This window comes from Rhinatrema bivittatum, chromosome 1 (genome assembly GCF_901001135.1).
Source record: "Rhinatrema bivittatum chromosome 1, aRhiBiv1.1, whole genome shotgun sequence".
NCBI lineage: Eukaryota > Metazoa > Chordata > Amphibia > Gymnophiona > Rhinatrematidae > Rhinatrema > Rhinatrema bivittatum.
The window spans coordinates 424,069,247-424,081,581 of record NC_042615.1 but is presented as its reverse complement, the minus strand read 5'-3'; the positions used below and the strand labels follow the sequence as shown (position 1 = coordinate 424,081,581).

General features: G+C 43.6%; 1 protein-coding gene across 1 annotated transcript in view; it reads right to left on the bottom strand.

Annotated features, from left to right (window-relative positions):
* The window catches only part of LOC115096851 (stimulated by retinoic acid gene 6 protein-like), a 225,523-nt gene that overhangs the window by 18,952 nt on the left and 194,236 nt on the right, over positions 1-12,335 (bottom strand). Inside the window, exon 16 of the mRNA XM_029612056.1 lies at positions 1,071-1,234. Coding sequence (XP_029467916.1) covers positions 1,071-1,234 — 164 coding nt within the window. The remainder of the gene's footprint in view (positions 1-1,070; positions 1,235-12,335) is intronic.

Here is a 12,335-nt window from a genome sequence, read left to right as displayed (position 1 = left end):
AATGCTACCTCTGCAGTGTTCCCAGGCTGAAGAATAGGAGCCAGGTCCAGGAGTCAAATTTGTTTCTCATGTACAACAGTAAGGAGCCAGCCAGCCTCCGTCCCACCCATCCACTCATTTCTTCTCTGAGCTCTCACATTTTCTCATGATCCCTCTCCACCTTCCCCTAACTTTATGATCTCATCATTTAACCGCACTCTCTCTCTCTGCCACTTCCAGATATTTACTGGCACTAATTGGCCTCCTCTAGTGGAAATGACCACACTCTTCAGTCTATGCTGCTCCTCCTCTCACTGCGCTGTGCTGCCCTTTGAAAATCTGCCTCTTTTCATCAATTGTGCCACCTCACCTGTACAAAGTTCCAATCCTTGAGATTGTTTCTTTTGATGTATGTACAACACTTTGGAAAATTACATCCAGTAATTGTAAAAAAGAAAAAGACTATAGTTTAAAAAATGTACTGTAAGTTTCTTAAAACTAAATCATCTGTCTACAATATGAGAATTTCGAAGACATCATTCTTGCGAACAAGAAACCTCAATTGTTTTAACCCTGGAGCATCTTTTCACTCCTGTAGCCTTCGAGCTCACTAAAAACTAGCCCAACTAGAATGACAGTGCCATAAGCCTCCATTCACAACTACTTGAGGTTTCTTCCCATTTTAATTCCTTATCGCCATACACTATAACCCAGCCATGTCAGTGGAAGTTCTCAGTAGAGGGCTATATCCCACAGTTCCCTTCAGAAGCTTGTGCATGTGTACCCCGACTCTCACTCGGATGTGCGATAACCGAGGAAACAAGTTTAACATCATTATATAATTTATTTTCAATAAAAATCTACTTTGTGAAACAAACTTCCTTGATTTTATGCAGCATAAAACTGTTTATTTCTGTACCCTTGAAGACAATATTTTACAACAGCAAAAAGAAATCAAGTGTTCCGTCTGCTCAGTGATCTGAGGAGCTGAATGCCCTCTTGAGCTTGTTATCAAAAGTTACTCAGCTGCTGGGAGCCACTGCAAAAATGGAGACAATACAGGATATCCCTAGGCCAGCAGTTGTACTCACCCATATCATAAGCTTCATAACCCCTCTGCAGTATTGTCCTGTCTATTCGGGCAATGAGCCAGATTCCCAAAATACAACTGCAAAAAAACCTGTACAGGCATGCGCCTACTCCCAGGATCACATTGTAGAAGAACAAAAAGTAACTGAAGTTGTGGAATGCCTTCCTGTAAAGAGAAGCATAAATCATTGTGGTTGGAATACATTTTTAAGCAGTTCCTTTTTTTTCTCATTATCTTTGTTAAATGTTTTCATTCACGTTTCCTTTTCATTCTTGCAAATATCTGGGTCTGCTGTCTTTTCCTCTCGTTCTAGCCTGTACATTTGTAATAGCCCTAGATATCGCGCACCAGCCTTGCTGTTTAGCATTCCCTAATAGAGAAGGAAAGACATAGAGAGGGGCGCTCTATGTCTGAAAGTGTGTTAGAGCTAACAGTAGCATTTCCATGTGCTAAAGTGGTGTTAATACAGTTTTTCATGTTTATTTATAAACATGAGGCACGTGCAAGAGAAATGAACACTATATCCATGCATAACAATAAACATGTAGCAAAACATAAGACTGCCTGCACATAGATGCTTAAAGAGACAATGCAAATTGAAAACTAAACCCGCTTCATTGTTTAAGCATTAATCAAGCTGCAATAGCAACATAAACCAGGTAACCAGACTACCATATATACGTCACTCTGACACCAATTCACACCATACACTGTGCAGATAAAAAAACCCAAAACATTATCTTTACAACCAACACCCAAATTAGCCAAAGTTTGTAAGTGTACATCTTACTTGATCTGGTAGCGCACTATAGAAAGACTCCCAAGATTTAACTTTAACATAATCCTAGGACACCCTCCTAGGATTATGTTACCTATGCATAGAGATGGTAACTTTAAAGTGGCTTGCAGACGCACATGTGCGCACATTCATCAGCTCGTGCCCAGGGACGTGGCTGTTTTATAACATGCGCACATATATGTGCACATGTTCTAAAATAGGCTGACTGTGTACACACGTGCACTCAGTTTTAAGTGGGCATGTGCCTGTATGTGCAAATGCCACTTCTACCGCATAAGTGGGGGGATTTTAAAAGGCACCCGCTCCAACACCATTGCCAGTTTTCCCAGTTCAGTCCCAGTTAGTCCAGTTAAGGGATAAAACTTCCAAAGCTCCCTAGTTTAATAGCCTCCCTCCCCCCCCCTGACCTTAAAACCCTATTGATCTGTCTAGATTTTTTTGTTTTATATGTTATATAACATCCATATGAGAAGTAAAGTTACGTGGCAGGGGTCCCCCAGAGCGCACCAGTGCTTTTTACTTTTTACGCACAAATTTCATTTTGAAAATCCTGGAATGCCCATGCCCCGCCTCTTGTTGGAAACTTTTCGTTTGTGTGTGCGTATCTCGGTGTCTTTTAAAATCCACTCGGACGCGTGCCAGCCAACATATCCATGCATCCCCTAATTGGTGTGTGCATCGGGCTTTTAAAATTCACCTTAAAGAGAACAGCCAGTCGTTCACATTGTTTCCAATCTAACATTTTGTATTGCTACATTGAAACGGGTGGGTGTTAATACATTTTTGTTAACATGCTTTTCTCTATGTAGCTTGAACCCTTACAGATGGAAAAACAATTATTAAAGATACAATAAATCCAACTGTGTATATATGCAAACGTTAGTCAATTGTTAGTGGCAGTGGTGAACCATCATAGTATAGATATGACAGCCATATCCTGTGTTCCTTAATATCTGAAATGTGAGGTCCTTCAATAAAATCATAGGTTCATATGAAATGTACACTTGACAATTCGTACCAATAACATGAGAATTCTGTTGCTCAGTATAACAAGTTGTTACGATTTCAGCTGCTATGCAGCCTCATTGTACCCTGACTATGATGCCTCCCTATCAGCAGAGGCCTCCAGTGAGCCATGCTCAGAACTGTCCTCACCATCTCATCCCTGGTTGCCTGCCTCAACGTGTCTTGCAGCCTCCCCTCCACCAGGGGACCTCAACGAGTATATTCTCCAGGCTGGCTAAACTCTTCTCTATTCTCACCACACCCTGGTCTCTGCCCTATGTAATCCAGCCCTGCCATAGCCATCTTGTCGGTTCATGGGGTTACCTTTGGCTCCTTGTCATGGCCTCTGTCTTTCTCGCTACTTTTCCTCTAGCCTTGCCTTTTGGCCTTTGGACCTTCTGCTCCTAGCCTTGCCTTGACTTATGGCCATCTGGCCTTCTCACTCCTTACCCTGCCTTGCCTTGTTGCCATCTGACCTCTTCACTCTTGCCTTGCCTTGCTTTGTGGCCTTTGAGCCTCTGCCCCTTGCCTTATCTGAGTTGTGGCCTATCTGGCCTCATTCTGTTACCCAGTGGCCTACGGGCCATATGCCTAACTGACTTTGGGTGTATTTGTTCTGTGCTCTGTGTTGCCTTGCTTAGCCCTTGTTTGGTCTAGACTTGTTCCAGTCCTGTCCTGTCTTTTTTCTGCCCTGTCCTTGTCTAGTTATGTGTCCTATCCCAGGGCTTGTCACGTGCTTTCTCCTGGACCTAGCCTTGTACTTAGGGTTGCCAACTGGCTCCGGATTTTCAGGACAGATTGATCCAGTCCTGGTTTTGCCCCATTGCATGCTGGGACTTATTGTAATTTCACTATTGTATTCCCTAAGAAAACATAAGAACATGTCATACAGGGTCAGACCAGGGGTCCATCAAGCCCTGCATCCTGTTTCCAACAGTGGCCAATCCAGGCCACAAGAACCTGGCAATTACCCAAAAACTAAGACTATCCCATGCTACTGATGCTAGTAATAGCATTGATTATTTTCTAAATCAACTTGATTAATAGCAGATAATGGACTTCTCCAAGAACGTATCCAAACCTTTTTTAAACCCAACTACACTAACTGCACTAACCACATCCCCTGACAACAAATTCCAGAGTTTAATTGTGCGTTGAGTGAAAAAGAACTTTCTCTGATTAGTTTTAAATGTGCTTCATGATAACTTCATGGAGTGCCTGCTGGGACTCATAGTCCTTCTATTATCCAAAAGAGTAAATAACCGATTCATATTTACCCGTTCTAGACCTCTCATGATTTTAAACATCTCTATCATATTCCCCCTCAGCCGTCTCTTCTCCAAGCTGAACAGCCCTAACCTCTTGTCTTTCCTCATAGGGGAGCTGTTCCATCCCCTTCATAATTTTGGTCACCCTTCTCTGTACCTTCTCCATCGCAACTATATATTTTGAGATGCGGTGACCAGAATTGTACACAGTATTCAAGGTGCGGTCTCACCATGGAGCGATACAGAGGCATTATGACATTTTCCATTTTATTCACCATTCCCTTTCTATTAATTCCTAACATTCTGTTTGCCACAGCACACTGAGCCTACGATTTCAAAGTATGATTTTGAATGACTCCCCCTGTGGAATTAGAATATATTAAGTAGATATTTATTTTTATCAACCCTATTTTGCTAGTTTGATTTTGAAAGAATTGTATGCATTTTATTATTTTAACTGATTATAGTATAATTTTATGTTATATTATTCATAGGGTTTTATTTTATTTTAATTTTATTTTATTTCATGATATTTTATTTGATTTTAGGACATGTCGTTAAAGACTGCCCATTGTCTTATTGTAAACCGACATGAAGTGTATACAATATGTTTGGTATATAAAAATGCCTAAATAAATAAATAAAATATCCACTATGATGCCTAGATCTCTTTCCTGAGTGGTAGCTCCTAATATGGAACCTAACATCGTGTAACTATAGCTTGGACTATTTTTCCCTATATGCATCACCTTGCACTTATCCACATTAAATTTCATCTGCCATTTGGGCGCCCAAATTTCCAGTCTCACAATTCCTCCTGCAATTTATCACAATCCACTTGTGATTTAACTACTCTGAATAATTTTGTATCATCTGCAAATTTGATTACCTCACTCGTCTTATTCCTTTCCAGATCATTTATAAATATATTGAAAAGCATGGGTCCCCGTACAAATCCCTGAGGCACTCTACTGCCCACCCCCTCCACTGAGAAAATTGTCCATTTACTCCTACTCTTTGTTTCCTGTCTCTTAACCAGTTTGTAATCCATGAAAGGACATCGCCACCTATCCCATGACTTTTTACTTTTCCTAGAAGCCTCTCATGAGAAACTTTTTCAAATGCCTTCTGAAAATCTAAATACACTACATCTACCGGTTCATCTTTATCTACATGTTTATTAACCCCTTCAAAAAAGTGAAGCAGATTTGTGAGGCAAGACTTGCCTTGGGTAAAGCCAAGACTATAAGTACCTGCATGCAGGGGAGTAAAACCAGGACTGGATCAACCTCTCCTGAAAATATGGAGCCAGATGGCAACCCTACTTGTATCAGACCTGCCCAGCCTGTCCCCAGCTTCGCTGTATCTAGCCTGTTCACAGCCTTGCCTGGTCCAGCCTATCTACAGCTTCGCCTGATCCACCTGACGCACAGCTTCGCCTAACCTAGACTGTTCATTGCCATGCCTGATCCAGTTTATTCTTAGACATCCCATGTACTGCTACTGCACTGGACTCCTATTGGCCCCTAGCACCCAAAGGCTCAACCTGTGGGGAAGGGGGCTAGCTAGGAAGGAGAATGTCCTATGTCCCATCCTGCCATCCTGTGCTATCCTTCAAGGGATGTTCCCTGAACAGGAAGCGCACAACACATGCACGTGTAGTCACCACTCCTCAAGTCCTGACACAGCACCATGTTTCAAAAGATGTTTCTGCTTCAGGAGATAACGTGATTTCTAACTTTTACCATTTTCTGCTCATAGAATAGGAAACCACTCTCAAGGATGCCATATTTATTCTGTCAACAGCCAATCTCTATTCACCATAACATTCATAAATATGTAGTTAAGGCTGCATTGCCAACTAGCTCCCTTGTCTTCGTCCTGTGTTCCTGGTTTCTCGACGGATCCTGTGTTTTTGCTTGTCTCGCTGTCCTGATGATCCAGTCTCTTTGGTTCCTCTCTCCAAATGTTCCAGTCTCTTCGGTTCTTGTCTTCGGATGTTTCAGAATCTCCAGTCCCTGGCTCTGGGAGTTCCAGCCTTGTCTCTTCCTGCTGGTCCTGTTTTCAGATGGCCATCCATGAGTTAAGCCTGAACCCGTATCTGAATCTGTCCAAGTCCTGTTCCCGGTCATTAGAACCCTGTTCCGATTGGATCCCTCTTCAAGCACTGCCCAGATCCCTTATTCTTCCCGAGCTTCAGTCCTGTGCTCGTCCCACTCTCCACGTGGTCCGTGACCAGCCTCTTTAGGTTGTGTAGGGTGCACAGTGGGACAGTGTGGTCCGCGACCAGCCCATAGTGGGCTGTATAGTGCGCGCTGAGGGGCAGTGCCTGCCTGAGTCTCTAAATCTTCTCTTCTCGTCCAAGTCCTCAAGTGCCTTATCCCAGATTTTCAAAGATTTTTCAAGATTTTCAAACTTTATCCTAACCTGCTTCAGCCTGTCCAGGCTTCTGGATCCAGGCCCTATCTTGAACCTGGCTTCATTGGACTCTGTGTCTCTGCTGCTTCCTGGCTCCCTGCCTTGAGCACCTCCACTGGATCAGCATCGCGAGGCCCGCCTAAGACCAGCCGGCCCTGGTACACAAAGGCTCAACCTGCAGGGAACGAGGGCTGGTACTGGCAAAGCTCCAGTCGGCCTCCGCTTCCTGTTCTGCTCTGCCTCCCTATGGTGGGGACCATGGGGGCTTCCCCATGGGAGGGTCAACGCCACCTCAGGCTAAGGGTCCACCTCCACAACAGAATCATTGTTCAAAAGATTGTAAATAAGAGTGAGCACTTTATACTGTGATCTCCATGTGATTGGCAGTCAGTGTAGCCTCATGAGAACTGATATAATGTGGTCTCTGAGTTTGCTGCCAGAATTGTGAGCAAACCAGAGTTTTGGATAATTTGTAAAGGACAAATGTTAGCTCTTGGGAGACCAAGATAAAGGGGCGGATTTTAAGAGCCCTGCTCGCTGGTGCGCCTATTTTACATAGGCCTACCGGCACGCGCAGAGCCCCGGGACTCGCGTAAGTCCCAGGGTTTTCCGAGGGGGGCGTGTCGGGGGCGGGCCCGATCCGCGCGGCGTTTTCGGGGCGGGACGTAGCGTTTCGGGGGCGGGTCCGGGGGTGTGGTTACGGCCCGGGGCGGTCCGGGGGCGTGGCCGCGCCCTCCGGAACTGCCCCCAGGTCGCGTCCCGGCGCGCTAGCAGCCCACTGGCGCGCGGGGATTTACGTCTCCCTCCGGGATGCGTAAATCCCCCGACAAAGGTAAGGGGGGGGTTTAGACAGGGCCGGGGGGGTGGGTTAGGTAGGGGAAGGGAGGGGAAGGTGAGGGGAGGGCAAAAGAAAGTTCCCTCCAAGGCCGCTCCAATTTCGGAGCGGCCTCGGAGGGAACGGAGGTAGGCTGCGTGGCTCGGCGGGCGCCGGCTATACAGAATCGGTAGGCTTGCGCGCACCGATCCAGGATTTTAGTGGATACGCGCGTATCTACTAAAATCCAGCGTACTTTTGTTGGCGCCTGATGCGCCAACAAAAGTAAGCCAAATCGCGCTTTTTGAAAATCTACCCCAAAGAGAATTGCAATATTTCAATGAACTTAGAATCAGAGACTATAATACAGAATGGAAATCTTGAGATTCCAAAATAAGCTTCAGGTTTTTTAGTAGATAAAGTTTGTAGAAGGAGAATTTGACAACTGAAAAGATATGATTGTGGTTATAATCAAGAATTACACCAAGGTAACTGGCAGCTTGTCCAATTGGCAACTGTTATCCGTGGAAAGATATTGAAGTGGGAACTGGATATGTGGGAGTCTTAACTGGAGAGAGCAGTATGATTTCAAGTTTTGAGAGATTAAGCTGCAGCCTATGATGCATCAACCAATGTTTGACAGAATTTATTAGTGACACTAGATCAAGAGTATCAGACCAAGATGTGAAATAAGGAATAAAAAATTGTATATCATCTGCATATATGTTCAAGGAGGTCCAAGAGGCAAGCTGAGATCAATATTGGGTATCTGTCTGAAGGGAAGATGGGACAGCCAGGCAGGGCAGGAAGGCGAGGAGCAGAACAAGTGGGCAGACATGGAACACACAAGAACTGAAAGACTGACCAAAGAACTGGAGGTGAAGACACAGGAACTGGAACTGAAGATGAAGATGAGGATTGGAACTGAAAATCACAGGAACCGGAGAACACAGAGACAGGAATGCTGAGGAAACTCACACTACTAAGGCAGTAGGGAGACCTGTTGCTGAGGCGCCATAGGGATGACTGCATTGGCCTTATATAGGCCAGAGAGGGTGAAGTTATCAGATAGCACCTGCCAAGTCTTCCTGCCATTGGCCCTTTAAGAACCGGGAAATCAGCATGCATATTCCCTAGGAGGAGTGGGACCCGGCAGTGGCGGCAGCATCCTGCGACAAGGATCTTCAATGGTGTCCTGCTGCGTCATGGCTTCTCACTGTGCTTGAAGAAGCAGGCTGGCGATGTCCTGGAATGAGGGGAAAGACCCAGCCTGAGGGTAAGTGTGGTAGTTTACAGGAGGAGCCTGCGGACCACCAAACGCAACACAGTTTGCTAGTCAGTTGGACAACATGCACTTGGAAACAGCTATTCCCAGTCTACTAGGACAGTAGGAGATGAAAAGTTGAAAAGCCTGATGATGTGGCTGAATTCTTTTCAAATAAAAGGCCAAGGCCATTTTCTAGTCCAGTGAATGGAGGGCCTTTTTCAGTTTATGTGCATGAGGTCTTTGAAAGAATGCAGGCAAAATGATGGTTTGATTCAAATGGAATGCTGAAAACACTTTGGGCAAAAATGCAGGGTGAGTGGTGAGTACCACTCTGTTGTGGAAAAAATGTAGGTACTGACTCTCCTAGCTGAAGTGATGGCAACTAGAAACATCACATTCCAGGTAAGAAACTTTAAGGAAGCTGACTCCAATGGTTTGTAGGGAGGCTTTATTATTTTTACTAATTCACTGAGATCCCAAGGCACCGATGGCTTGGCAACTGGAGGTCTTCTATGCCACATACCATTCATGAACTTGGATACTAGAGGATGGATGGATATCAGCTTTCTATCCACTTGAGGGTGATAAGTGGCAATGGTACTAAGGAATACCTTGACTGATGACATACTGAAGCTGGAAGAGGAGAGGAAGAACAAAATTGAAGTAGATCTCTCAGAACACAGGCAAACAGGTTCAAGGAGGCTGACTGACACCAAAATGAGAAACATATCCATTTAAAACTGTACACTTTTCTAATAGGCAGCTTTCAGGCTGAAATCACAATGTCCTCAACCTCCTCAGATAGTGACAATGATGAGACTATGGAGTGCTCATCATTCATGCCATCAAGTTGAGAGTAGGGAGGTTCGGATGACAGATAATCCTATTGCTGAGTTAGTAGAGTCAGATCAAATCCCAGGGAGATTGGTGGGTGGATTGACAATCTGATGCAGAAAGAAAATCACACTGGCCTGAACCAAGCTGGAGCAATGAGGATAAGATGTGCCTGGTCTTTGAGTACCTTCTGCAGTCTGCACCATTTTTACCACCAGTGACGACAGAAGAGGAAAGGCATACAAGAGAGTTGCATTCAACTTGAGGAGAAAAACATCTGACACGGATCTGAATTTGCTTTGAAGAATGGAGCAATTTTTTTCAACTTTCCAGTTGTCTCCTGATGCAAGCAGATCAATTGATGGGCAGTCCCAGAGGTTGAATAGCCTGTCTGCTACATCCTGAACCAGGAACCACTCATGGAGGCAAAAATCCCTGCTGAGGCAATCCACAAGTCTGTTGGAGATTTCAGGAAGGAAAGTTCTTGGAGAAAAGCTCTGTGACTGCGAGCCCATTCCCAAATTTTCAGAGATCCCTGGTAGAGGGTACCAGGAACTTGTGTCCCAGTGGTGTACTATGAGTTTCTGGCACCTGGGTCCAATGCTCAGATTAGCTCCTCCTCTCCCTGGTCTTTCTTGTAGTAATACTTAAAGTCATGGAAAATCACAATGTATTTATTTTAGTTGTGTTTAATTACTCACCTTTCCCTTACAAACACAAAGCATGTTACAATTAGATACACTGAAAATATAAAAATGAGAACAAAATCTATCTTACATAAAATACAGTTACAATACAAAGACAATGGCAAGACTGATAGTCCATCATTTTAAAAAAGACATCAATATAAACTCCCTCTATTACCAGGCTCACAAAACCCTGAAAAAATTCACTCAAAACTGATATAGCAAACCTACCATACCAAAACACTAATGCCCAGAACTGAAGCAGCAACAATCTTGCCTATGAAAAGACAGAACTGCGAATATTGTAAAGTGCCCTAGAACACCAATACAGTTCCAATTGGGAATTGCAGATTGGAAAACAGAACAAACTGGATGATTATAGATCCTAAGTACTTGAATAGAAAAATTCACTGTCAAAATTCTAACATGCAGTATTCTAATGTGTGTATGAATATATTTTCAAACAATTTAAGAAGAAATAACTCAGATATTTAAACAGGCGCCTGAACTTTTTCTGTAGGTTAAAAAAAACCAAACCCTTTCCAATGTTTTTTTTTCAAATTTTTGTAGATGCAAGTGAAAACACAATAATCTCTTCTTTTTGACAGTGAATTTTTCTATTCAATTACTATTGTATTTCATTGGCAGGATTTAGATATTTTCTTTGTTTATCTTCTTCTCTATTATAGATTTATACTCAAAACCTATAAACTAACAGAATATCTAACTGAGTATAACCCAGACAGATCCTAACCAAATACAGAATAAAGGACCACAAACTAGAAACAGAAATACACAAACACTGAACTGGGAACCCCATAAAGCCCAATTCTGCATGTAATGCAACAGAAACAGAAATTCATTTCCCTGAACTATACAAAAATGCAAAGACCAGAGATTCAGATTTCCCAAGACTAAAAGCAGAGGCATGCAATGGGTCTCTGGCACCCGTGAGCCAATGCCTGCATTTGTACCCCCCCAGCCCCAACCCATCCCTCTCCTTGCAATGCTTTAAGTCACAGGAAATCACACTAATAGAAACCCCAGAAAAATATGAGCTGACAGACTGACTGAATTTTCTAAAGGATGAAAGCTTTCCTGCATTCTCAGTAATATGGCTCTGGGCTCTTACTGGTTCGGCCGGCAAAATGAGCCTCCCACACCCCTCAGCGGGTGACATTTTGCATCTCTGTGTGGTTGGTGCCACTGCTTTGCCACTTGCCCCATTCCAAGGGCTGCAGTTAGAAGCTGGAGAGGACCCTGAAAGCACAGCAGCTCATAGCCGAAGGCTGGGATAAAGATGTGCTTGGGGCAGATTGTAAGAAAATATTGGCCTTTGGGATTTCTTTTTCCATTCCAGCCTTTGACATATCAAAATACATTAACATTAAAGCAAATGTATTTATTTACATTCATATACTACATAATGTGATTGACAGTTGCCAAATGTACTTAAATTAATGACAATCAACAAAAAACAAAAACAAAAAACCAATTAAGTGATAGTGTCATTCGAGGGGGTGAAAAAAATCCTTGGTACCTAGTGGCAAAATTTTAATGCTTGGCGCTTCCAGGCTGTGCCTAACACAAGGCTCTGGGGAACAAAACAGGGGGCCTGAAGCTGCACCACGGGATCATCAAAAGGGGCCCACGATGCCGAAGTAGCACCACCAGCAGCAGCAGCAGAGATGGGAGGAAGCTTCAGTGAGAGGAGACAGGGAAAGAACAAAAAGAAGGAAAGTAAAAAAAAAAAAAAAAAGATGGAGGGAAGGAAGTAAAGAGAGGAAAATAAATGAAAGAAAAATATGAAAAAAAAATGTTCACTCTCTTCACCAAATAGAGAGCAAAATAAATTAGAAAAAACAAACAACAAAAGAGCAAGCAAAACAAAAATAAAACCCCTCAAAATTTGCAATCTGTAAAGAAAAACAGTATTTTCTCTGGCTCTTACACGTTTTCTAAGCTCAGTGGCATGCACTGACATTCAGGGAATACAGTAAATGCACACAATCACCCTCCCTTCCCTCTCCACCCACCCTCTTGGCATAATCACCATCCTGTTCCCTTCCATCTCTTTATATCCCACTGGTATAAGTCTCCCTCCCTTCCCTCTTCCCCTGAACCTCCCTGGCATAATTACTTTCCCTCCCTTTTCTCTCCCACCCCCTCCCCCAT